General features: G+C 41.4%; 1 protein-coding gene across 4 annotated transcripts in view; it reads right to left on the bottom strand.

The window, feature by feature from the left end:
• Window positions 1-27,273, bottom strand: part of ica1 (islet cell autoantigen 1) — a 115,971-nt gene that overhangs the window by 35,818 nt on the left and 52,880 nt on the right. For all 4 annotated transcript variants that reach the window (XM_072251985.1, XM_072251984.1, XM_072251987.1 and 1 more), the window contains exons 8-9: window positions 16,825-16,923; window positions 11,172-11,272 (exon numbers count right to left, since the gene is read on the bottom strand). In XM_072251985.1, coding sequence (XP_072108086.1) covers window positions 11,172-11,272; window positions 16,825-16,923 — 200 coding nt within the window. The remainder of the gene's footprint in view (window positions 1-11,171; window positions 11,273-16,824; window positions 16,924-27,273) is intronic.

Genomic DNA, 27,273 nt, shown 5'->3' with positions numbered 1-27,273 from the left:
CTGGCAAATGACACTTAAAGGATTGACGGTGGATATGCAATGGCAAGCATTTAAAGGTTGCATGGATGAACTGCAACAAATGTTCATCCTAGTTTGGCAAAAGAATAAATCAAGGAAGGTAGTGCACCCGTGGCTGACAAGAGAAATTAGGGATAGTATCAATTCCAAAGAAGAAGCATACAAATTAGCCAGAGAAAGTTGCTCACCTGAGGACTGGGAGAAATTCAGAGTTCAGCAGAGGAGGACAAAGGGCTTAATTAGGAAGGGGAAAAAAGATTATGAGAGAAAACTGGCAGGCAACATAAAAACGGACTGTAAAAGCTTTTATAGATATGTAAAAAGGAAAAGACTGGTAAAGACAAATGTAGGTCCCCTGCAGACAGAAACAGGTGAATTGATTTTGGGGAGTAAGGACATGGCAGACCAATTGAATAATTACTTTGGTTCTGTCTTTACTAAGGAGGACATAAATAATCTTCCAGAAATAGTAGGGGACAGAGGGTCCAGTGAGATGGAGGAACTGAGCGAAATACATGTTAGTAGAGAAGTGGTGTTAGGTAAATTGAAGGGATTGAAGGCAGATAAATCCCCAGGGCCAGATGGTCTGCATCCCAGGGTGCTTAAGGAAGTAGCCCAAGAAATAGTGGATGCATTAGTGATAATTTTTCAAAACTCGTTAGATTCTGGACTAGTTCCTGAGGATTGGAGGGTGGCTAATGTAACTCCACTTTTTAAAAAAGGAGGGAGAGAGAAACCGGGGAATTATAGACCGGTTAGCCTAACGTCGGTGGTGGGGAAACTGCTGGAGTCAGTTATCAAGGATGTGATAACAGCACATTTGGAAAGCGGTGAAATGATCGGACAAAGTCAGCATGGATTTGTGAAAGGAAAATCATGTCTGACGAATCTCATAGAATTTCTTGAGGATGTAACTAGTAGAGTGGATAGGGGAGAACCAGTGGATGTGGTATATTTGGATTTTCAAAAGGCTTTTGACAAGGTCCCACACAGGAGATTAGTGTGCAAACTTAAAGCACACGGTATTGGGGGTAAGGTATTGGTGTGGGTGGAGAGTTGGTTAGCAGACAGGAAGCAAAGAGTGGGAATAAACGGGACCTTTTCAGAATGGCAGGCGGTGACTAGTGGGGTACCGCAAGGCTCAGTGCTGGGACCCCAGTTGTTTACAATATATATTAATGACTTGGATGAGGGAATTAAATGCAGCATCTCCAAGTTTGCGGATGACATGAAGCTGGGTGGCAGTGTTAGCTGTGAGGAGGATGCTAAGAGGATGCAGGGTGACTTGGATAGGTTGGGTGAGTGGGCAAATTCATGGCAGATGCAATTTAATGTGGATAAATGTGAAGTTATCCACTTTGGTGGCAAAAATAGGAAAACAGATTATTATCTGAATGGTGGCCGATTAGGAAAAGGGGAGGTGCAACGTGACCTGGGTGTCATTATACACCAGTCATTGAAAGTGGGCATGCAGGTACAGCAGGCGGTGAAAAAGGCGAATGGTATGCTGGCATTTATAGCAAGAGGATTTGAGTACAGGAGCAGGGAGGTACTACTGCAGTTGTACAAGGCCTTGGTGAGACCACACCTGGAGTATTGTGTGCAGTTTTGGTCCCCTAATCTGAAGAATGACATCCTTGCCATAGAGGGAGTACAGAGAAGGTTCACCAGATTGATTCCTGGGATGGCAGGACTTTCATATGAAGAAAGACTGGATGAACTGGGCTTGTACTCGTTGGAATTTAGAAGATTGAGGGGGGATCTGATTGAAACGTATAAGATCCTAAAGGGATTGGACAGGCTAGATGCAGGAAGATTGTTCCCGATGTTGGGGAAGTCCAGTACGAGGGGTCACAGTTTGAGGATAAAGGGGAAGCCTTTTAGGACGGAGATTAGGAAAAACTTCTTCACACAGAGAGTGGTGAACCTGTGGAATTCTCTGCCACAGGAAACAGTTGAGGCCAGTTCATTGGCTATATTTAAGAGGGAGTTAGATATGGCCCTTGTGGCTACGGGGATCAGGGGGTATGGAGGGAAGGCTGGGGTGGTGTTCTGAGTTGGATGATCAGCCATGATCATAATAAATGGCGATGCAGGCTCGAAGGGCCGAATGGCCTACTCCTGCACCTATTTTCTATGTTTCTAGCACATAATGACTACAGTTACTTCTTTTTAAACTTCCCTGAAAATGTTTTCTAAATCCACCATTTCTACGATCAAGTTAGACCATGGCAAAAGGTACATGGGAACCTAAAACTGTACATCCCTCACAAATTCACACACATCTGGATTAGGAAATACTGTCAGAAATCTTTATTAGGACTAAATCCCAGAACTCCAAACCCAAGAGCAAAGTGGGAATGGCTTTATCAGAAATGTAATGGTTCAAATTGACATTTCACCAACACCTTCTCAAGAAAAGTTAGGAACGTGCAATAAACACTGGCCATCTTGACACACCAATCCTACAAAATTAATAGGTAAAACTGTAACACTTGCAATACACTTGTCCCACAGTACCACCTTCGGGGCCTCTAGAGAACTTCTACAGATGTTTCCTGCCCCTTTGTATTTCACATCTCCACCAAAACTGATTCTACTGGTTGATTTTGAGAGTTAAGATCCTTTCTAGCTTCCTCAAGTACAAGTGCCATCATTCCCATTTTCTGATCTGTTCACAAAGTACCCTGAAGTATAGTTCTCCCTGGCTAACAAGAATCCTTTATAACGTGGAAAATTTTATAATTGTAGGTACAGTAGCCCTTTGATACTTTACAGATGATGCATTCAGAAAAAACGGCAAACACTACATTGAAGTGTTGTGCTCCTGACTTTGCTGCTCACTGTCATAGATGCCGAGAAAATTCAGAAGCTAATCCATCTTTTCCTGGATGATACAATAAAGCAAAAAGCAAACCACATGTGTTTGGGCAAGATGAAGTATATAAGTAATTCATCAAATGACCATTGTTGCTTCATGGAACAGTGCAGGGTATCTGATTAAACAAAAAGACTTTTATACAGATCTGTACCAGAAAGACAATCTCAACATGCATTTCCTACACTTCACCAGGACAAGCAAAGCCTTAAGTAAATCAGTGCTGACCAGGAGAGAATGGTGTTTAGTACTTAACCTCAATCACACTGCAATAACATGTCAGTAAAGGTTTTTTAGATAATGAGCTTTCAATTTTCTCTTTTTCCTACTCTGACTGGAGATATACTCTCACGATGGTGTACACCATCCCTTTCCGACACAAATTGGTTATCACTAACATGAGGAAATCTGCAGATGCTGGAAATCCAAGCAACACAGACAAAATGCTGGAGGAACTCAGCAGGCCGGGCAGCATCTATGGAAAAGAATTAACAGATGATGTTTTGGGCCAAGACCCTTCATCAGGACTTGGAAAAAAGATAAGAAGTCAGAATAAGAAGGTGGGGGAGAGGGAGTGGAGGAAGTACTACAAGGTGGTTGGTGAAAAGTGAAAACCAGGAGCGGGGGAGGGGTGAAGTAAAGAGCTGGGAAGTTGATTGGTTAAAGAGATAAAGGGTAGGAGAATGAGAAATGGTTGGTCACTGGGAGATTCTTTTTCCAGCGGACCGAGCATAGGTCTCCTAATCTACATCAGCACAAACCTAAATACAGGAGGCCACATGGGGAGCACCGGATACAGTAGATGACCCCAACAGACTCACAAGTGAAGTATTGCCTCACTGAATAGTAGTGATGGAGGAGGTGTAGGGACAGGTGTGGCACTTGCTCCGTTTGCAAGGATAGGTTCCAGGAGGGAGATGAGTGGGGAGGAACATGGATGAGGGAGTCGCATAGGGAGCGACCCCGGTGGAAAGTGGGGGGTGGGAGGAGAAGGGGAGGGAAGGATGTGCTTGGTGGTGGGATCCCGTTGAAGATGATAGAAGTTACAGAGAATTATGTGCTGGACGTGGAGGCTAGTGGGGTGGTAGGTGAAGACAAGAGGAATCTTATCCCTGATAAGGTGATGGATGGAGCCCCTTTCTTTGAAGACGCAGGACATCTAGTGGAATGCTGCTGCAACAACAACCTGGCAGTCAACGTCAGTAAGATGAAAGAGCTGATTGTGGACTTCAGGAAGGGTAAGACGAAGGAACACATACCAATCCTCATAGAGGGATCAGAAATGGAGAAAGTGAGCAGTTTCAAGTTCTTGGGTGTCAAGATCTCTGAGGATCGAACCTGGTCCCAACATATCGATGCAGTTATAAAGAAGGCAAGACAGCGACTATACTTCATTAGGCGTTTAAAGAGATTTGGTATGTCAACAAATACACTCAAAAACTTCTATAGAGGTACCATGGAGAGCATTCTGACAGGCTGCATCACTGTCTGGTATGGGGGGGAGGGGGCGGGGGGTGCTACTGCACAGGGCCGAAAGAATCTGCAGAAAGTTGTAAATTTAGTCAGCTCCATCTTGGGTACACCTACATAGTACCCAGGACATCTTCAAGGAGCGCTGTCTCAGAAAGGCAGCGTCCATTATTGAGGACCTCCAGCACCCAGGGCATGCCCTTTTCTCACTGTTACCATCAGGTAGGAGGTACAGAAGCCTGATGGCACACACTCAGTGATTCAGGAACAGTTTCTTCCCCTCTGCCATCCATTTCATAAATGGACATTTGTTATGAACCCACAGGTTATTTGTTCCGAATTGTAACGTTTTAGGAACGAACCAGCAGCAATAGATTACACATGGAGTCTGGTTTTGATGTTAAAACCACTATCTTTATTAGTAACTACTTATAATATAGTAACTTAAACAAAAGTTAACAGTGTTATGTGTAGATATGTGTATAAATATAACTCCCAAACTATTGAGCTTGGGCAATAAGGCTTAAAGTCTTGAGATGGTAAAGTAGGAAAGTGATGGGAGAGAGATATTTGTAATCCAAGGTGAAATGTAGAGAAAAGTACGACGTATTCCACAGATTCCATGATGGTAAAACGAGATAACAGTCACCGTAGATCTTGTCCGTCATGTCGTTCCAAATCCACATACGAATTATCACCAAAAGTGACCTGTCATGGGAATATCATCTTCCAGTAGTTACCACACAACATACCCAGGCAAGGGCTACAAAAGTGGTCCCACAAGATACCCCAAAAAATCCACTCCTATGGATTGTATGAAGTGACAGATTCATTATGCACTCCGTGCCAATGTTTAACCCACCCTTGTGGGCATAAGAGAGTTCCAAGCCCCAGATGTGACAAGCTGAAGCTACTGGCTTTCCCAGTCTCTCTCTCTCTCGACTGAAGGTCACTCCCTATATATGAATTTAAGTTTGTAGCAACCTGTGACTGACATCATAGTCTTGCCTCACTTAGGTGCTCTTAAAGTGACAGTCCACAGTAAACGAAACCTGTGGGTTCGTAACACATTGAACCCATGAACACTACCTCACTTTTTAAAATATACAATTATTTTTGTTTTTGCATGATTTTATTCTATTCAATATACGTATACTGTGAATTGATTTACTTATTTATTATTATTATTTTATTTTTATTTTTCTTCTTCTGTATTATGTATTGCATTGAAATGCTGCTGCTCAGTTAACAAATTTCACGACACATGCCGGCGATAATAAACCTGATTCTGATTCTGATCACCTTCATTCTGGAATGAAAAGCCTCATCCTGAGAGCAGATGCGGTAGAGATGGATGTTATCACTACCTAGTTCACCATCCTGTATTTCTCCTTGTGAATAAACAAACCTCTCAAATGGTCCTAACTAAAATGGATGTATAGTATGCCAGCCAGTACCTGTAAAGCGAAGTGGATATGACATTATGGGCGCTGACATAATAGTATGAAGTTTGAAGCTTATTGGGTCAATCACCTACAGATATTAAGATTATGCAGTGGGAGACTACGAAAATTGTAGAGAATAGAAAACCAGAAGGTTAGTTCCTTGCTCCCTCCCATGAGCGCAGGTAGAGTAATTGCAGCATTTGATACTTCAGTGTTTTTTTTAAAACGGCAAGATTACAACATTTCCTGCTCAATGGCAATGCACATATAAACAAATAATGGCGATGCTGGAAATACAAAATTTAATATAGAAAATGCAGACCAAGCCAAATATGTAAAAAGAGAAATAGCTCACATTTCAGACTGATGGTCTTGCATTCAAACACCCAATTATCTTTGTTACAATAAGGCACAAAATTTTGGAGACCAAGAACTAGAACTTGTCATCAGGGAAGTGAGGAAAGCTCAGTTACATAACCAAGGAAAGCTGGCACCCTAATTTATTACAATATTATTAAGACAGTTAAAGCAGCAGCCTTGTCACTTCTAAAGAAAGCATTTTATTTTTACTTCTAGTTGAATAATCTCAATTGAACATGGAAGTATGATTGCACATTCACTTTAAAGCATTCTAAGCTAATGATGCAGTAGATATCTCCTACCACAGTGAGGCCATGAACCCTATGGGACAGGCAGAATGTGAGCTGCCTAATCTCAGCTAGGGCTATAAGGATGCACACACTTCCATCAATTTCTTAGGGCTAGAGATAGAGGGAAATAAAAATGTAAATCGGCTCCTTCTTAAGATATTCTTATGGATGTATCCTGAGAACAAGGTCACAGCTGAGGTGTGATGGCTCTCATCACTTCAGCTGACACTAATTTCCATTTAGATGAGTAAAGACAGCTGGTATATTTGGAACCGTCAATCACTACTTTTAGGGGAGTCAGAATAAATTAAAATGGACAAACCAGCAAAAATAGCTTTGCTAACATGTATGGACAATAAAAAAGCTACAGGGTCAGTGAGTATGCCTGGTAATTTTATGTAGAATTTAATAAACTCCTGTTTAAGGATTTTTTCCAATCAAATTTTTAATCTGTTGTATTACCATTTTATACACTGCATTGTAAAGAATCTGGTGAACTACAAAACAAAGTCCTTTTTTGTTCAATTTTCTGTCAAACATAGTTTTCAAAGACTTTGTAAAATATTCATAAAAACACAAACTGCATTATTCATTTCTGCTTCATAAATAATGCAGCAGTTTTCATTGTAAACTACATAAATTATGCAATTCCAATTTTTCAATGTAGTGTCTGCTGAGAACTCTGTCTGTTTAGTGGAAATTTTAATTGTAAAGATAAACTGTCTTGATCCATTATAACATAACTACTCTTGCAGCAGGAAAATCAAAAATAAACAAACTATTTGACAAAAAAAAATCCACAGGAGGCAGTTTCCTAGCACAGAACAGATTTGCAAGCTCCTATATAGTAACCTGACCATTTGTTAAATTTTAACTTCATTTGAAATGTAACAACTGATTAAAAAACTAAGATTTAACACAGTTGACTAAAGCAATGAATGATACAAACTGTGCGATATTCCATGTCACAATAAAAGACAACCAGCTGGAATAATTAAAACAAAAGCAATCAAATCTCAAACTGTGATGCATCTCTCTACCTGGCAAAAAGGTATTTCTAAACAAGTTCTATTACAATATGTGATTTGTTTCAGAGTAACACAAGCAGTAGATACATTATTCTCTAAAGCAAAATATCAAAAATCACGAAGAAGCCCAAAGATCAGAGTGTGATCTGTTTACTGTCCCAATGCAGCAGGCTGTACTTTGTTTCCTTTTGCAAGAAAGCGACCATGTCTACCATGGGAACCATTTTGATGCAATGGGTCATCAGCTGAACGAAACACAGTCAGCTCAGTATCTTGATATCAGCAAATAAATTTGGCTTGAATATGAAGTGGCCTTTTTGTCTTTACAGTTTCAATGCCCTTATAGCATATTGCAACCATAACATATCGTTTTGGCATTACAAGCTTCCTGAAAAGCTCTCCAACAATTTGAGAACCTCAAAAGATGGCACCTGCAACCAATGGCGACATGTTGCAGACAGCTCACGAAACTAGATACACTTCTAGATATACTTGTTCTTCTGAACTGCGATCGATTGCAGCCTGTAGTTTCCCTTTTAAGGATGTAGTTGTGAGCCGACTAAACGACCTGGTGCTTTTGTGGTCTCCTGGGGGATTTGACATGCATGAGAGCAGAGAACGCAGCTACGATCAACATCGCTGTGGGGTGGCTGCATTGATACCGGATAACATAACATGAACTCCATTACACCGGACTGAATAAAGGGTAGAGCAAGATTAAAACTGCTGAGCGCAAGAGCAGAAGATCAGCAAGTGTTCAGTGCCATCTGCTTGCGTTTGACTGGCCTCCCTCTCTTCTTGAAGTTGCTGTTGGATGGGAGGTGTGGGGGTCTTGGATCCCACGCAGCCAGGTTCCGGAGCAGTAGTTACCCTTCAGCCCTCAGACTCCTGGACGGCCTGCACTCGCTTCAGTGCTGCGTGCGCTCTGCTGCTCTGGGCTCACTTCCGGGGACTCCGCAGTTCATGCTCCATGTGCTTTAGTTCAGATAGATAGATTCAACTTTATTGTCATTGTGCCGAGTACAGATACAAAGCCAATGAAATGCGTTAGCATCTGACCAGAAATGCAAAGAACAGTGTTATTTACAGAATAACTGCGAATAAAAAGTAAGTGCTACCGCACACAAATATAAAAGAACTGAGACAGTACAATACGGATGCAATATTGCTTAGCGCTGTGATGCGAGCTTCAGCAGGGTCACAGCCTCAGGGAAGAAGCTCTTCCTGTGCCTTCTGGTGCGGGAGCGGAGGCTCCTGTAGCGCCTACTGGATGGGAGGAGAGTAAAAAGTCCATGGTTAGGGTGAGATGCATCCTTGATAATGCTTTTCGCCCTGCTCAGGCAGCGTTTATGGTAGATGTTCTCAATGGTGGGCAATTGGGTGCCGATAATCCGCTGGGCAGTGTTCACCACCCGCTGGAGTGCTTTGCGGTCTGATACGGGACAATTGCCATACCACACTGAGATGCAGTTGGTGAGTATGCTCACAATGGTACAGCGGCAAAAGTCCGTCAGTATCCTGGAAAAGTTTTTACTTTTTAAAAACTATTTGTGCAATTTGATCAAAGTGGCTCAGTGCTGAATGGACTCTGCAGCTGTAGCCTGCAACCATCAGCACAGTGCTGAACTGATTCTATAGCTGTGACCGGCAGTCGCCGGGCTCCTTGACCAGCTTTACTCTACTCAGTGGCTTTGTGTCCATAAACTAACTTTCAGGGAATCTGCAGTTAATTATCTCTGGGTTGTTTGTTTACTTTTTACTGTTTGATCGATTTGTTGTTTTTTTTTATACATTGGGTATTTGTTGTGTGGGGTTTTTCTTTAAATGGGTTCTATTGTGCTTCATTGTTTTGTGGCTGCCTGCAAGAAGACGAATCTCAAGGTTGTAACATGTATACATACTCTGATAATAAATGTACTTTGAACATAGAACTTTGATTTTTCGGGATTGTAAATCTAATAACTATTCCTTTATTCTTATTTAGGCCCTTTCTAGATCAATCTTTTGTTCCTTCACTTGACTCCTTAGCTTTCCCTCCTACTCTGCAGGTTCATCCCTTTGGTAATTTAGTAAGCTCTTTCTAATCTTAGCTGACAGTACTTTTGGTTACAACAAACCAAAAGAAAAGGTTATAACCACAAATATTAACTCTGATCTGATCAGCGTTTCAATATTTCCTGTTGTATCAGAAATACTTCAATTTTATTTCCTGCACTCATTGAAATTAATTCTTTTCTTTAAAACCTGCTATCACCACCCAGCTGATCAATTTTCCTGTATCTACCTGCCAAAAGACCAGGCCTCAGTCATGAACCAGTTAAGTCTGATCCCCCTTTTAAATGATGCAGAAGCAGGTCTCAAATCTTCATTTAATGTCTGCTTCTACACATGAGTGACTTATCCCATTTGTGAGCTAAAAATGCAAACGCAGATTTTGAGCAAATGAAGCAAAACGTGTTGCATATTACATAACATGTATAACAATCTCTGAGCACAAGCATGTCACACACACTGAACACCCAAAACAAATCTTCAAATATGCACAAGTCACACACAAAGAACAGGTCTGTATTTAGTCACTGAGTAGCATATTAAACTCCTTTGTGTATCACAAAACATATGTTATGCTACATGAAAGAATTTCTAGCCAAAGGCACCACATTCTGGTCACGGAGGTACTCTGTCTGTGAGTAGCTGGTCTGGCATAACGAAGTACTCTTTAGAAAATGCACACAACACCAATTATTGTGGGAAACCTGAATTATTGAACTTCTTTCTCATTTTTCCTGCAGACCTGACTTGTGTGGAGAAAAGGATCCAGCTTCAAATTTTCCAGGATGACAAGGGTCAGGTTTCTGTAATGTTTACTGGCCTTCCAACTCAGAGCAATTAGACAACACAAATCCTTTGCCATCAGCAAGATTTACATTTTGCCTTCCCAAACACAAAAAAGTGAGGAATGACCCGCAGATCTGAAAATGCATTTCTCCTTTTTATCACGTTCCTCATTACCACCTCAAAGGCAGCCTTAGAAAAGACATTCATTCACATGTCCACCTGCCCCAGGAAATTAGTGGACGTCTGGCTCATTTTGACCTGGCATACACTAGAAAAAGCAAAATTTCCTAGTTGTTGGCAAATAGATGATATGTACTGATTTATGTGTTGACATGGCCTAGCAGCTGGGATGTCTGCAGATATCCAACCTACTGGAGAATCTATTGAAGCAGCCGGAAGTATCTGCAGCATTGTAGAAGATGCTGAGCTAGCTCATGTGCTTGTCAGTGATCGATCTCACGCCCTCACCAGAGAAGCAAAAGTGTTCGATCTTTGTTCACAAGGGCATTCAGAAAGGTGTTCTGAAAAGCGGGCAGAAGTAGGGCAACGTTACCTAGCACAGGAGACAGAGAGAGCACCACCAACATTCTGAAAGCCTACAACATGTGAAATACAAGTGGTACAGATATCACTTATATTGCACTAGTGTTCAAATTGTCCAAATTCAGCTAGGAAGGTAAATCTTGACAACATGAAGATTTTGAGACTGCATCTTACTTCTTACATGGGAGTCCAGTTACAGCAAGAACAGTATTACATAAATGTGCAAATTAAGTTAATTTCAAAATTTCCTGCTTAAATTCTACTCCTTATACTTAAAATATATACAAGGCCCCCAACTTACTCATCATCTGTATTAGACGCATCCTTTGTAACATTATTCTTTGCATTATTCTCTCCTTGAGACATCTGCTCTACCAATTCATTTACAGGTCCTTGCAAAACCTGCAAAACATTAAATTTACACAATACTATACATTCACAATTTCAGAACCTATAAAATGTTGTTTTACAAAGGTGCCTTGCAAGCAATCAAACAAATTGACAAGGTTAACAGAATAATTCTGTATCTGTCAATGGAAGATACTTAAGAGAGATGTGGTACTCTATGGCTCCATTGTCACTCCTTTTGCCTGCTACATGGAGTGCGTTTAGTTACTACTCATACATTCCTCCTTTTTCTCTACTTCACCTTTTGCTAAATATATCTCTATGCCTTTACTAACTTGCCCATGTCTGCATTAGTTAGCTCAATGTTCAATATACCTTGATAACAAATTAGCACTTACAATATGTTAATTTGATGTCAGAGAGAAGGTTTAAGGTATTCAATATCCTGGATTTGTCCCTAACCCAAACCTCATCCCAGTGAGAACTATCTGAGCATCAGTGAAAGTCAGTTGCACCCTGGAAGTAGCATTTTTTTTTGCCCAATGTTCTGCTCCCCCAGCTCCCAACTTCCTGCTGTTCTCGAGACCTCTATCGAATTCTGAGGGCTGTGTGCAGTTGGGAATTTCTTTTGTACATCTCAGATCTTGCCTGTGATGCCAGCCTGGATTAAATTTGTTTCCAATCACCTCTGAATGGGTGAAATATCTCTTCACAAGTGCAGCATGCCTTTGTAAATTGTGGCAGCCAGCCTGGCAAATTGGATGGTGACTGATTATATCTGTGGAAGTGACAGTGTGTCAAAATAAGCTGGAAACTACAAAGGAATTTTCTAAAATCATACAGCACCAAGGCTCTAGCCATTTCAATACAGAACCAAAGTAGGGTGAGAGCCTTCATGGTCATTCCCCCCTCCCCCAGACAGCAAGCAATGTTGCCCCTTCTCATTTCTGCCATTTTCTTCCCTTTGCCCCAGCATATGCTGCTGGACTCTCTGTGGCATCCAGCACTATACTTGGTGACAATCCGCTGGTACCTGTCACCTTGCTCACGACGGACTTCCGCCAGCAAGTGTAGGATATACCCGGGAGCAGCTGAAAGCTGGTGGTTCCAGTGTCAGCATAACTCAGCCGTGTCTTCACATAGTAGTGGAAATAGAGACCTCTCAATGTTAGTTCCACATTCATTTTCAGGATCTGCATTTATTGCCCATCGGGGTGTACAGGGTGTCCAGAAAGGGGTAGCTCCTCTGGTGATGGGCTTTTCCTGTCCATTTCTGGGCGGCTCACTCACCTTTGGCCCCCACCGGACACTCAGCTCTCACCCGTGGCTTGAAGTAGTCATTTGCATGAGACAACGGCCACAGCCCAGTACATTGCTTCAATAGGTGGGCCGAAGTAGCTGAGGGTAGCTGGTGAGCCTGATACCCCAGTGAGATAGGGACATGCCTGTCCTAGCATATGAAGTCAGCTCAGGCACACTGGGCGAATGAGAACTACAGTGAGATCCGATGCCCAGGAAGGCGGTACTGCAACATTCTGTGGAAAGTAACGGCCATGACAAGGCACAAAAGATGTCATGGTCATCCACTGCAAACAAGAAAGACCCCAGTTTGTGACACTTGTTCGTACCACTGGACCCGGACTTCTGAGGTTGAGAGAGTGGAACTGCCCCAGTGCAGTGGCTTTTCCCACTTTAAAAACTCCTCCGCACAGTCCTCCTGTAATCGTCAGGCACGACGGACAACAATAAATCATTGATAGTAAACAAGGTCTCCAGTCAGCGGGCCTACCATCTACTACTATTCTCTAGCTTCTCCCATGAAGCCAATATTGACTCCAATCAGCCACTTCATCCTGAACACCAAAAGAATTAACCTCCTGGACCAGCTTCCTATATGGGACTTCGTTAAAGCCCTTACTAAAGTCTACGTAGACAATACTGACTGCCTTTCCTTTGTTAAGCATCTTGGTAACCACTTCAAAAAATTCTGAGGTTGGTTAGACATGATATGCCACACACAAACCCAGGTTGACTATTCCTAAGATTGACTGCAAAATACTTATGTATTCAGTCCCGTAAAGCAGTGGTCCCCAACCTTTCCTGTGCTGCGGACCAGTTTAATCCCGACAATATTCTTGCGGACCGGCCAATGGAGTGGGAAGGGGAGGTGTTCAAGTTTAGCAGTGCGTGACAGGGAATGAGGAAAGGTGCAGCGGACTCATATCATTTCATATTGCCAAATCATATCGTTTCCTCGTGGCCCGGTAGCAGATGCTTTGCGGCCCGGTGGTTGGGGACCACTGCCTTAAAGTACCATCCAATAACTTACTCATGACTAATGTCAGGCTCACCAGCTTATAATTTCCTGGCTTATTCCTAGATCCTTTCTTGAACACTGGAATAACATTAACTATCCTCCAATCCTCCAGCACCTCACTCCTGGCTAAAGACATTTTAAATACCTATGCCAGGCCCCCTGCAATTTCTGCACAAGTTATACAAGGGGTCCTGTGAGGCCCTGGAGATTTATCCACTGTAACCCACAACAAGGCTGCATGCACCTCCTCTTCTGTGATCTGGATAGAATCCATGACCTCACTAATCGAAGTTGGCCTCCATCACTTTGTTAATGATTGAAAGTAGATCAATTAGATGGTAATTAGGCAGATTAGATTTGCCCTACTTTTTTTGAATGGAACACATCAGGGCAATTTTCCACATTGTTGAGTAGATGTCGGTATTGTAACAGCTTTGCTGGAGACACAATTAAAACTAGAGCAAGGGTCTTCATTACTACAGCATGTCCCCTCAGTCATTTCGAGTAAAAATAAAAATGAAATCCATCAAGACTGGGAACTGTTGTGGAACCAAGAGATAATGTGAAGAGCAGCAATGATACAACAGAAATGAAAGAAGCTTGAGGGGCTGATTATTCCTCTCCTTTCCAGTCATTTCTTCCTTTGTTTCAAGTCACAAAAATCTGATTCTTCCACTTTGAAAGAGGGAAGAGAGAGCAGACTTCATTGGGATGTATAAATACTAATAAGAGAAATACAACAGATTAATCCGGAATGCTGTTTCAGATTAAAACATCATTACAGGACAAGTACACATAGAAGAAGGAACAAGATCACAAAGCATTTCGTTGCAAGGTGTAAGATAAGATTGTTTCCCAGGATAGGCAGCAGAGACATTAGTAGGAACAGTTTAATTACTATCACAAACAAAGTGCTGGAAGAACTCAGTGGGTCAGACATTAGGTATGGAAGGAAGTGTACCATCAGAATTTTGGGTCTGGTTCCTGCTGTGATAGAGTTGCTTGGTTAATATTGACGGTTAAGACAATGGACCAAGTACCTTCCTTATGATAACGTAATTTTGCCTGTATCTGCGACTCTTAAATGAGAATCATCAATAGAAAGATTAAAATTAATAACTAGTTTTAACAAAGTTTTTTTAATAAATTGTGATGAAGTTCCTTTGCAGTACCTCAGCCCGGACTGAGTGAGGAGTCTGAGGGCAATCTCCACAGTCACATATTACATGGCAGCTGTTCACCTTGACTGATGGAATTTGCCACTCACTTTGTTTAGAAGCAAAGGGTGCATTCCCTTTACTGTAATAACATTGACAGATTCTGTTCATTTTCAAACTTACTGGGAAACGGTGACGCTTAAGAGCCAAGTTTCTCATTGTAATAAAAACTTAGCAGCAGCTGAATCTTACAGCATGGGAAAAAAAAAACACACTGAACAGTATTTCCCCAATTTCTCCCATCATGGGTCTGAACCTGACAAACCAAATCTGAAGCAACAATTCTCTCTTTCCTCTCGGCACTTACTTTCACATGCTTGAGACATAACAAAGCCACAAAAGCAAGCTTCTATTTATGTAAGAAAATGCCCAGAATAAAAATTTAAAATGCCATTCAAATACAGATAAATCTTATATATTTTACATCTTTGAAATTTATTTATTTTCCAGCCAGAGAGTAACTACTGCTGCTGTTTCCAATCTGCACCTTCTCTCAAGGCAACAGAAATAATGTACATCAAATAAGTACCAGATTAAATTATTTTATTCCCATTCTTACAAATCCCTGGACTGGAAAATGTTTTAGAACTTGAAGATACATAGGTGTGATCTGGCAAGAGGTCCATTAATGATAACTAGCCAAAATCCCACTGTTTTGATTTACCTCCTTTGATTTACCAAAACCTATATTTTCTCCTGCAAATGGTTTAAAGGAAAACATCTAAAATTGGAAAAAAAAATGTACTTACCTCTTCACTTTGAGGAGTAGGCTGGTAAAAATGTGGCTATGAGGATCATTTACTTATCATCACAAATTTGAAGACAGACACTACCCTCTTGGCAGTGTGAAGAATCTTGGGGACTGTGTTCATAGAACATTCAAAGCTGCTGCGCAGGTTGACAGTGTTGTTAAGAAGGCGTAAGTGTTTTGGCCTTCATCAACCACGGGAATGAGTTCAAGAGCCATGAAGTAATGTTACGGCTATATTAAGACCTTAGTTAGTTCCCACTTGGAGTACTATTTTCAGTTCTGGTCACCTCACTACAGGAAGGATGTGGAAAGGAGATTTACAAGGTTGTTCCCTGGATTGGAGAGCTTGCCTATGAGGATAGGTGGAGTGAACTTGGCTTTTTCTTCTTGGAGCAATGGATGATGAGAGGTGACCTGATACAGGTGAATAAGATGATGAGAGGCATTGATTGTGTGGATAGCCAGAGGCTTTTTCCCTGGGCTGAAATGGCTGATACAAGGGAACATAGTTTTAAGGTGCTTGGAAGTAGGTACAAAGGGGATGTTAGTGGTAAATTTTTCCACACAGAGAGTGGTGGGTGCGTGGAATGCATGGCCAGCTACAGTGGTGGAAGTGGATACAAGAGGGTCTTTTAAGAGACTCTTAGATAGGTATATGGAGCTTAGAAAAATAGAGGGCTATGTGGTAGGGAAATTCTAGGCAGTTTCTAGAAGGTTACACGGTTGACACAAATTTCTGGGCTGAAGGGCCTGTAATGCACTGTAGATTTCAATGTTCTGTAACAGAGGAGGTTGTTCAGCTTATTCAGTCCACATTAATTCCCAGCAGCACAGCAGAGCAATCCCCTCAGCTCTTTTGTTTTTCTTTATACCCCTGTTACTTACCAACATTAACTGATTAATAAATCAAGCAGTTTGCAATATTATGGTGTCCTTCAGAGATAATTCTTGAGTTTTGTCAGCAGTTGGCACCAAACAAGTGAGCATTGTCAGGTCTTTGGGGGTAAGGGTTAAGGTGAGGGAAAGGGGGAAAACTGCTAAAATTTCACATTCACTTCGTCAAAATATTCAGCTACAACACTCAATTCTAAAGGTACAATGGCTTTTTCCCTTATACTCTGGACACCACACTATGGTATGTTAATATTCACTTTAATTAATACTTAGCAGATCAAGTATGTATATTTATAAATTCAGTTACAAGATCTCAAACGCACCAGAAAAGCTTTTCAACATAGGAGAGAATTAAACAAAAATGAATAATTATTTTACAAGGTTCCACTTAGCAATAACAAACATGTAAACCTAAATAGAAAATTACCTTCAACATTGCAAACTCATATGGCTGGTAGCCTTTGAAACTTTCGTGAATAGCTGCCATGGTGTGGGAAGTCTTTTCCCAAAAATGAAGTAATGTTGTCTGAATCAGAAAAAAAAACACTTACTGTGAAATAATTGTTAATGCATTCACAACTTATATTTATCTGCCAATTACATACACACACACCTGTGAAAGTTACAAATCTTACAGAATTCACATTCCTCCTCGTTCAAATATTTGAAACTGACTCATCAACTGAGCAGGTTATTCAAAGATGAGCTTTTATTACATCAATTCTATATTAACTTCACTCTAACCCCCAAAGAATGACAAAATAATAAACTATTGTTAGATTTGAGATCCAGACTAAATTATATATCATCCTTTGAGTTTCATTTGCAACATTAAATGACTGCAATTGCTTTTATCATCCAAGTCTAAAAAAAGAAGCTCCCACGTCTTTGATCTGAAAGGTCAGCTGTTTCTTTTTCGACAGATGCTGTCTGATCCGCTGACTTCCCAATATTCTTGTTTAAACCAGCATCTGCAGGCTTTCTTTATTTGAGTAAAAAACTACACTATTATTTTTGACAATTATCATGAAAAGTAATATACTATTTTAAAAATTCACACCAAGCATGTACCCTTACAAAGGGAAACAATGATAACAACACTAACCAAAATAAAGGAGGCTAGAGCAAAAGTGGTAGTTGTGAAGGATAAGACTATTTGGAAAAGCAAATAACAGGACAATGAAAAAACACATGGAATTGTTGTGGCATGAAGAAAAAGCTGATTTTAGGTCAAATGTAACATAAAAGATTAGTGGAAAGACACATTTCATAGAGAAAAAAGCATCCACAGCTGCAACTTCATGGGCATTAAACACGACCTTGTCAGTGCACGTTGAGAAGGGATGTAATGCATTATAAGAGCGCACAGTATTCCAAAGGAACTTGTTAGGGATGTTTTTTCTATCAATTTGATAAATGTGAATACTGGTGAGCAGATAGGAAAGTGGTAGAATGAAACGAGTTGATTTTTAGGATGAGATATCCAATGTGTGCTATCACTTGACTTTGAAAACTGAGATGTGATGACATTTTAAATACTCTACCCTTTGCCGCTGTAGGTAATTGGACAGAAATATCTGAAACAATTTTTTCCAGAGCCAGACTAATAAGGTGCACAAGAAGAAGGGAACATTTAGGTTACAGAGGGATCAGGATCCACCAGTTGAAGAGTCATAGAAGGTTGTGTGCAAGCACAAATAATCAGGAAAACTAACAGAATGTTATTTCTTATTACTCGGGAGACTGATGACAAAGTACATGAGTGACTTGTGACATTGATGAAACCACATCTGTAGGACTGTGTACAGCACTGAGTTCCTTATTTAAGTAAAGATGGTGCCGGTAACTGGCAACTCTGCGGATGTTCTCCTGAGCAAACTGCCCTCTACACTATCCTATACCCGAGAAACCCTCCTAAACCTCCAATCTGCTACAGCTAGCAAGATCAACAACACCCTGGCGAAGCTACTGACCCAGCGGGAGGTCACCGCGCCAGAATTGCTTCTTAAACTCCAGACCACACCTGGACCCAACCAGTGAGGCCTGGTCCGAGGCCCACCACATTCCCGGAGACCCGCGGTCTGCTACTGTGCTGGAGCGCTTGGAGACATGGCCCATTCCGACCAGCCTCTCTCTGGAGCAGACGACCACACAGAAGTGACGTCGGAGACTTCAAGGTGCCCCAGAGTGACCACCGTAAAGCCCCATTGGTGGGCATCCACAGCTGCTGGAAATGAGGCCTCCATAAGATGAGGGGAGGTGATGTCTGCCTACTGATCAACACTGCGTGGTGCTCGGACACAGTGGCACTGACAAGCTCCTGCAGCCCGGACCTGGAACACCTGTCGGTGAAGTGTCATCCCTACTATCTGCCACGGGAATTCACCTCGGTCATACTGACAGCGGTCTACACTCCCCCGCAGGCGGACGTGGAGTGTGCCCTGAACATATTTGAGACCAGGTATCCGAAGGCTTTACTCATTACAGCCGGGGACTTTAACCAGGCCAACCTCAGAAAGGCGCTGCCAAAGTTATACCAAGATGTCTCCTGCCCCACTAGAGGCCCGAATATACTTGACCACTGCTACACAGCAGTCAAAGATGCCTACCGTTCCGTCCCATGACATCACTTCAGAAAATCGGACCATCAGGCCGTACTCCTCCTCCTGGCTTACAAACAGAAACTGAAGCGGGAGGTCACGGTGTCAAAAGTAGTGACGCGTTGGACGGAGCAAATGGATGAGGTCCTCTGTGACTGCTTTGAATCCGTGGACTGGTTAGTATTCAAGGATTCAGCAGCTAACCTCGATGAGTATGCCTCAGCTGTCACGGACTTTATTTGGAAATGCACGGAGGACTGTGTGTCTCGCAAGATGATCTGGGTATTCCCTAACCGGAAACCTTGGATGAATTATGAGGTCAAGTCCCTTTTAAAGGTTAGAGCTGCGGCTTTTAGGTCCGGGGATACCAGTCTCTACACGGAATCCAGGCGTGAACTCCAGAAAGCCATTAAGGGCGCCAAGATGCAATATCGAGCCAAGTTGGAAGCCCAGGCTAACCAGAGGGATGCCAGTAGACTATGGCAGGGTCTAAATGAGCACTGGGCGCAAAGAAAAGGCTGGGAATACCAATAACTGTGGCGCTGCTCTTCCTGACGAACTTAACGTATTCTACGCAAGATCTGAACAGAAGAAGAGCATCCCGCTCCCTCCGGATGAACCGGATCTGGTGGCATCGAGATTCATCGTCACTGAGGAGGACGTTAGAAGTTCCTTCCTGAAGATAAATCCAAGGAATGCGACGGGCCCAGATGGCATCCCGGGACGGGTTCTCCGGGCCTGTGCAAGCGAGCTAGCTGGAGTGTTTGCTGACATCTTCAACTGCTCCTCGTGTTTTAAGAAGGCAACGATAATCCCAGTGCCGAAGAAGAGCAAGGTGGCATGCCTGAATGACTATCGACCTGTGGCTCTGACATCAACTTCTATGAAGTGCTTCGAGCGATTGGTTATGGCACACGTCAACCACAACCTACCGGTCAATCTTGACACTTTGTAATTTGCCTACTGGAACAACAGGTCAACGGCAGATGCCATCTCTCTGGCCCTACATTCCTCCTTAGAACACCTGGAAAATAAAGATGCATACGTAAGGCTCCTTTTCATTGACTACAGCTCTGCCTTTAATACCATCATTCCAAATAAATTGATTCCTGAGCTCCGGACCTGGTCCTTAGCACTCAGATATGCAGCTGGACCTTCAACTTCCTCACAGACAGGACCCAGGCTGTAAAAATAGGGGACAAGTTCTCCTCTACAATCACTCTGAGCACCGGTGCCCCACAAGGCTGTGTACTCAGCCCCCTGCTGTACTCACTGTGCACCCATGATTGTGTAGCCAAGTTTCCATCGAACTCAATATATAAGTTTGCCGATGACACAACAGTTGTAGGCTGTATCTCGGGTAATGATGAGTTTGAGTACAGAGAGGAAATTAAGAACCTGGTGGCATGGTACGGAGACGATAACCTATCCCTCAACGTTAGCAAGACGAAGGAATTGGTTGTTGAATTCAAAAGGAGTAGCGGACCGCACGACCCAATTTACATCGGTGGTGCGCAAGTGGAGCAGGTCAAAAGGTTTAAGTTCCTCAGGGTCAATATCACAAATGACCTGACTTGGTTAACCAAGCAGAGTTCACTGCCAAGAAGGCCCACCAGCGCCTTTACTTCCTGAGAAAACTAAAGAAATTTGGCTTGTCCCCTAAAACCCTCACTAATTTTTATAGATGCACCGTAGAAAGCATTCTTCTAGGGTGCATCACAACCTGGTATGGAAGTTGTCCTGTCCAAGACTGGAAGAAGCTGCAGAAGATCGTGAACACAGCGCAGCACATCACACAAACCAATCTTCCGTCCTTGGACTCACTTTACACCGCATGCTGTCAGAGCAGTGCTGCCAGGATAATCAAGGACACAACCCACCCAGCCAACACACTTTTCATCCCTCTTCCCTCCGGGAGAAAGCTCAGGAGCTTGAAGACTCGTACGGCCAGATTTGGGAACAGCTTCTTTCCAACTATGATAAGACTGCTGAACAGATCCTGACCCGGATCTGGGCCGTACCCTCCAAATATCCGGACCTGCCTCTCGGTTTTTTTGCACTACCTTACTTTCCATTTTTCTATTTATGACTTATAATTTAAATTTTTAATATTTACTATCGATTTGCAATCCAGGGAGCGGGAAGCGCAGAATCAAATATCGCTGTGATGATTGTACGTTCTAGTATCAATTGTTTGGCGACAATAAAGTATAAAGTATATAATGTTAATGCTTTAAAAGCAGTTCAGAGAAGATTCACTACACTGATACCCAGAATGGGTGGGTTGCCTCAGCTGGGTTTGTAATCCCAGAGTTTAGAAAAGCAAGAGAGGACTTGCCAAAAACATGCAAGATTCTGAAGGCTCTTGACAAGGGAAAATGTTTTATCTTGTGAGACTTGCAACGAGGCATCTCTGTTTAGGAATAACGGCTTCATTTCAATCCTAGATGATAGGACTCTCAGATGTATCTGTTACAATTTATGCATTCCTGCCCTCACCCTCTCCCCTCTGACCTAGAGCAAGGAGAGGAATCTCTCTGTCCTTGCATTTTAACCCATCAGCCTCCACATTCAATGAATTGTCTTCCATAGTTTCCACCACTTTCAACATGATGCCATCATCAGAAAGGACTTCTTCTCTTTCAGCACTCTAAAAGGTTCATTCTTCCCCCTTGCGCTACCTTAGATGGGACCAGGAAATTATCGAAGTGATGGAGGACACTAGCTACTTCAAGGAGTCACGTTAGGATCAAATAAATTCCATGAATGAGAACAGGTGAAAATGATTGGTCCTGCTTATGAATCTTGGGCAAAGAGGTGAGAAAGATCGATCTTAGAGAAGAGATTGCTCCCTCCATGACATCCTAGTTTGCTCTTTCATCTCACCAACACCATCTCTCTTTCTCATGACACTGTTGGCCAGAAAGTGCAATCTACAAATCAGTAACCAGGAGTGAGGCAAGGGTGGTGAAAAAAGACGAAACAGAAGTCTTTGTTGTAGCTATATGGTGACAGGAATGGAAGTGGCCATTTTGTCAGACTATCCTTGCAGCTGCCATTTTGTGAACTCTTTAGTAAACTGATTCGTGCTCTGGGATAACTTGATCAGAGAAGTAGAATGAAGACACAGGAGTTTCTGCTAATCCTGAGGTACTTCTTAGATAAAAAGCTGCTTATTACGTAAAATAGCAGGTTTGCAGAAGGAGCAGCCTGTGATCTGGTCATCTGGTCCAGTATTTGGCTGACCCGGTTGAACTGGTTTGAAACAATCTGAGTTGGATAGAGCAAAACATATTACCTAGGTCACAAAGCTGAAGGGAGAGCCATAAATCAATACTGCTTGTAGTCTTGAGCCACATCCAATGAGAAACTAACACAGGTCAGTCAGATCACCTTGAACTAACAAAAGTGACATCATTGACTGATCTGATAAGGAAAAGAATAAGAATGGAGGATTTTGGGAGCGCAGGCAGAGAACAGCTCTGCGGAGACCAATCATCGCAAAAGTGGTTGAATCCATATTGAAGACATGGAAACTACACTGGGATCAGGAAGAATGCCTGGCCAGCATTACTTTTCTTGGGTATTACCTTTTTACTTCTTTGACTGTTCAAGGAGGATCAGGGAAACCTAGTGGGTATGCACACAGGTATCCAGTTGTGTAAATTTATGTGCTTGTGAACTGAGCCAATAAGGTTCTTGTCAGTAAATGCAGATTCTCTCCGTGCCTAATTAATCATTATTGTTGAGGGAAAATCCTTGTAAGAGAATTGATATCTCTGTGGGAGCTCAAGGATAAATCTCTCCATTGAGTCAGTGGAAGACTCGAGTCAGACCACGTTGGTGAGGTACAAAGAGATCTGGGGCTGGGTAGTTGCCTCTTACTAACCCAGGATTGAGAATTTGGGGAAGTCTGCAAGTTTGGAAGATTTCGATTATTTTAATTGGAGGGGACTCCTATAGAAATACGTATTGGGGAAAAGGCCACAATATGGGGAGTATGCTGGTCACACTGGCAGTGAAGGGAAAACTGCTGGGAAAGCTCATCAGCTACTCAAGGGAAATTGTCAGACAAGGAACTTAATTATTTACAGAAGCCAGTAGCAGTTGCCTGTTTGATGATTAGATGGAATATTGGCAGAAAGTAAAAAGAGAGCAATAAAGATCAGAAAAGGAAAACCCAGAATATCGGAAGAAAGTTAAAATAATATAAGAAAGATCAGAAGAGGAAAACACAGAATATCACAGAAAGCTAAAGCAGAGTGGGACAGATTAGAAAAGGAAAACAAAAGGCTCTGCAAGGAGGTAGGAAATCTTAAAGAGAGGGTTCCCTATTTAAAGGAGCAGATGAGTGTGGATTTGAATTTGACACACACGTACTAATTTCAGTTACAGTATGAAAAGCTGGTTTAGGAAAAGAATAAACAAGAAGCCCAAGTAGCCAAGAATGAAGTGGAGGTTATGAGGAAAAAAATGCAGTGATTTAAGCATATGTTCTGGGTATGACTCTAAACTGTAACCGGTGATGAGGCTCTGATTGGGGACTTTCAGAACTTTGGGGAAAGTGGAGTTACCCCTTAGTCATTCATTGCTCCCAGAGCCACTCTGACCCAGAACGGTAGCACCTGCAAGGGATCCTGCTCAGGATACGAGCGAAGGCCAATGGCAGATCTGGCAGGTTCAGTAACTGAACTTATGACAGAGAAGGTGGATGACCTAGGACCTCAAATGTCAACGGCTACAGTACAGGTGGATGAATATTTAGGAAGAGAAATGGAGATTTCTTTAGTTCGCCCAATGGTAGGCAATAGCAAACCACCATTGCTAGATAATAGGTTTCCTAGAATCTATTTGCTAAGAAAATCATGGTCAAACTCACAAAATCTATCACACAACAACAGCGTCGAAACAATTCTGAAGTTGCTGCACTCGGTAGAGTTGATTCTGATCAGCAGAGCATCCCCGACCGTCATCAAGCTACTGCTCATAAAATTCAAGTAACACAAAAGAAAATTATTGTCACTTGGAATGTAAGAACCCTATATCAAGCAGGAAGATTAGACAATGTGATAAATGAAATGGAAAGACTAAAGATTAACATTATGGGAATTAGCGACGTTTGTTGGATAGGTGCTGGAACATGTCAGAATAGAAATAAAACACTAGTTTATTCTTGTGGAACATCCCATTCTAATGGAGTAGGAATTCTTATGGATGAAAACATGGCAAAAAGTGTTTTAGAACATTGGGCAATATCAGAAAGAGTGCTCCTTGTTAGATTCAGAGGACAACCATTTGATTTAGCCATTATACAGGTACATGCACCAACAACAGATGGAACAAATGAGGATATAGATAAATTCTATGAAGAGCTTGAACAAGCAAAGAATGGATGCAAATCTCAAGAAGTTGTTATAGTCACGGGAGATCTAAATGCTAAAGAGGGACAGGGTGCTGATGGAAATACCACCAGAAAATTTGGACTAGGGGAGAGAAATGAAAGGGTGGAAATGGGTAGAATGGTGCAAGATGAATAATCAGGTCATTATGAATACCTGCTTTAAAAACCATCCAAGATGCTTGTGGACCTGGAAAAGTCCAGGTGATAACACTAGAAATCAAACTGACTTTATTACTATAAACCAAAGATTCAGAAACTCAGTGACTCAATGCAAAACATATCCAGGTGCAGACTGTAATATTGACCATAACCCAGTAGTATGTCATGTAAAACTAAAACTTAAGAAAAACTGAAGAAGCAAAAACCTGAACAATCCCTTGACTACTTGCAATTAATTAAAGAAGAAAACTTAAGACAAAAATTTACAATTGAAGTAAGGAAGAGATTTCAAAGTCCAGAAACAGAATCTGTTGAAGGTGATAGGAATCATGTAGAAACGAAATTCAACTCTCTAAAGGGTGTCTTGGTAGAATCAGCAAAGTCAGTGATTCCTAAAAATGAAAAAAGCACAAGGAATAAATGGATGACAGATGAAATCAAAAATCTAATGGAAGAAAGGAGACGGAAGAAAGCAAATCCTATAGAATATTAGTCCTTAGATAAAAAAGTTAAAAGCTTATGTCAAAAAGCCAAAGAAGAATGGTTAAACCAGGAACGTGAGCAAATAGAAAGAATCTCTGTTACTGATCCAAAAAGGTTGCATCAACAAATCAAGAATATCACTGGTGAAAAGCTCCTCTGTTCTTCAGGTGGATGTTTGAAAGCAATGGAAAAAGATGAGATTATGAACAGATGGACTGAGTATATTCAGGGATTGTTTGAAGACAATAGAGGTGAAAAACCAGAAATTAATAAAAACATTGAAGCTCCAAGTATTTTAAAATCTAAAGTTCGTAATGCAATAAATAAGATGAAGAAAGGAAAGGCAGCAGGTGCTGATGAATTAGTAATAGAACAAATTATTGCCCTTGAAGATTATGGAATTGAAAAACTTACTGATTTAATCAATGACATTTATGAGACTGGAATAATATCAGAAGAGATGGAAAGAAATCAGTATTTATCACTCTTCCAAAGAAAGCTGGAGCAATAGGATGTGAATTACATAGGACCATAAGTTTAATGAGTAATATCACCAAGATACTTCTAAGAATTTTGATGACAAGAGCTAAATGTAAGATACAAGCTGAAATAGGTAAAGAACAATGTGGTTTTGTGAAAGACAAAGGTACAAGAAACGCAATATTGATATTAAGGATACTATCAGAACGAGCTATTCAAGTGCAAAGAGATTTGTTTGTTCGTTTTATTGACTACACAAAAGCATTTGATAAAGTGAAGCACAATAAATTATTTGAAATATTACAGAAAACTCTAGATCTAGATTCCAAAGACCTCCGCTTAATCAGAAAGATTGAGAAATGAGTCGGTTTACAAAAATCAAGAGAGGCATTTGACAAGGGTGTGTTTTCTCCCGATTTATTTAATGTGTACAGTGAAACAATATTACAAAAAAATAAGAGACATCTTGGGTATCAAAGTTGGCCGTGAAAACATCAATAATTTCAGATATGCAGATGACACTGTGTTAATTGCAAGTATGGAGGAAGAACTACAAAACTTAATTGATATAATTGTTGAAGAAAGTGTAAAAATGGGTCTATCAATTGCAAAAAGACAGAATGTATGGTGATATCAAAAAAGAAAGAGAATCAATCCTCTCTGCAGGCTGAGAATAAATGAGGAAGACATAAAACAAGTACAGAACTTTTGCTACTTAGGAAGCTGGGTGACATCAGATGGCAGGTGCGACATGGACAGTAAAAGAAGAATAGGGATGGCAAAAGACACTTTTACGAGAATAAAGAGTATACTGACCAATACTAAACTAGGCATGACAACCCACCTCAGAGTACTGAAATGTTACATTTATCCAGTTATGTTATATGGCTCAGAATGTTGGACAATATCTAGTAACATGAGGAAACAAATTGAAGTAGCAGAGATGTGGTTTTTGAGGAGGATGCAAAGAATATCATGGACGAAATGAATATCTAACAAGGATGTCATGAACAGAGCAAACACAAAAAGAGAAATAATGTATGAGATCATGAATAGGCAATGTAACTTCATTGGACATGTGATTAGGAAAGAGGAGTTAGAATGCACGGTAATTATGGGAAAGATTGAAGGGAACAAAACAAAGAGGAAGACAAACACAAATGATGATGGAGACAGCGACCAGAGAACTGGAAATGAATACTAATGAATTGATCCACTTGACCTGAAACAGGAGTGTGTGGGCCATGGCAGTCAAAGCTCAAACTGGGCATGGCACCTGATGACGATGATGATGATTTAAGTATGGGTATGAATGTGATACTGAAATCAGCACATAAGAAAAAAAGCAACACTAGAAATCATACAAAGTGTTTAAAGCAGATACAAAAGCAGCAGGGACAACTTGCTGCAGAGATAGGAAGATCTAGAAGAAGGGAGGAGGATGAATACAAAGATCTGGATTGGAGTGATTTAGCAGATAAGTCGACCAGACACAGTTATGATGAGGAGCTTCCACCTCACCGAGGTACAACAAAAGAAACTGTTGCTACAGTCTGCAAGATTAACCTCCCTAGTTACTATCAGAGAGGGGGGTGCTGGGACAGGAAATTAAAACCAGAATATAACATAGACTTCCCTCTTCAGGGTACAACAATTAAGGGATATTGCTAAGGGTAATCCGGCCTGGGGATGATCCTAGGAAGCTGTTCCAGGCAATTAGGCAATTAGTTACCAGAAAGCAATACACAGTGAT

This window comes from Mobula birostris, chromosome 3, assembly GCF_030028105.1.
Source record: "Mobula birostris isolate sMobBir1 chromosome 3, sMobBir1.hap1, whole genome shotgun sequence".
Classification (NCBI taxonomy): Eukaryota; Metazoa; Chordata; class Chondrichthyes; order Myliobatiformes; family Myliobatidae; genus Mobula; species Mobula birostris.
This window is presented reverse-complemented; position numbering and strand designations above follow the sequence as displayed.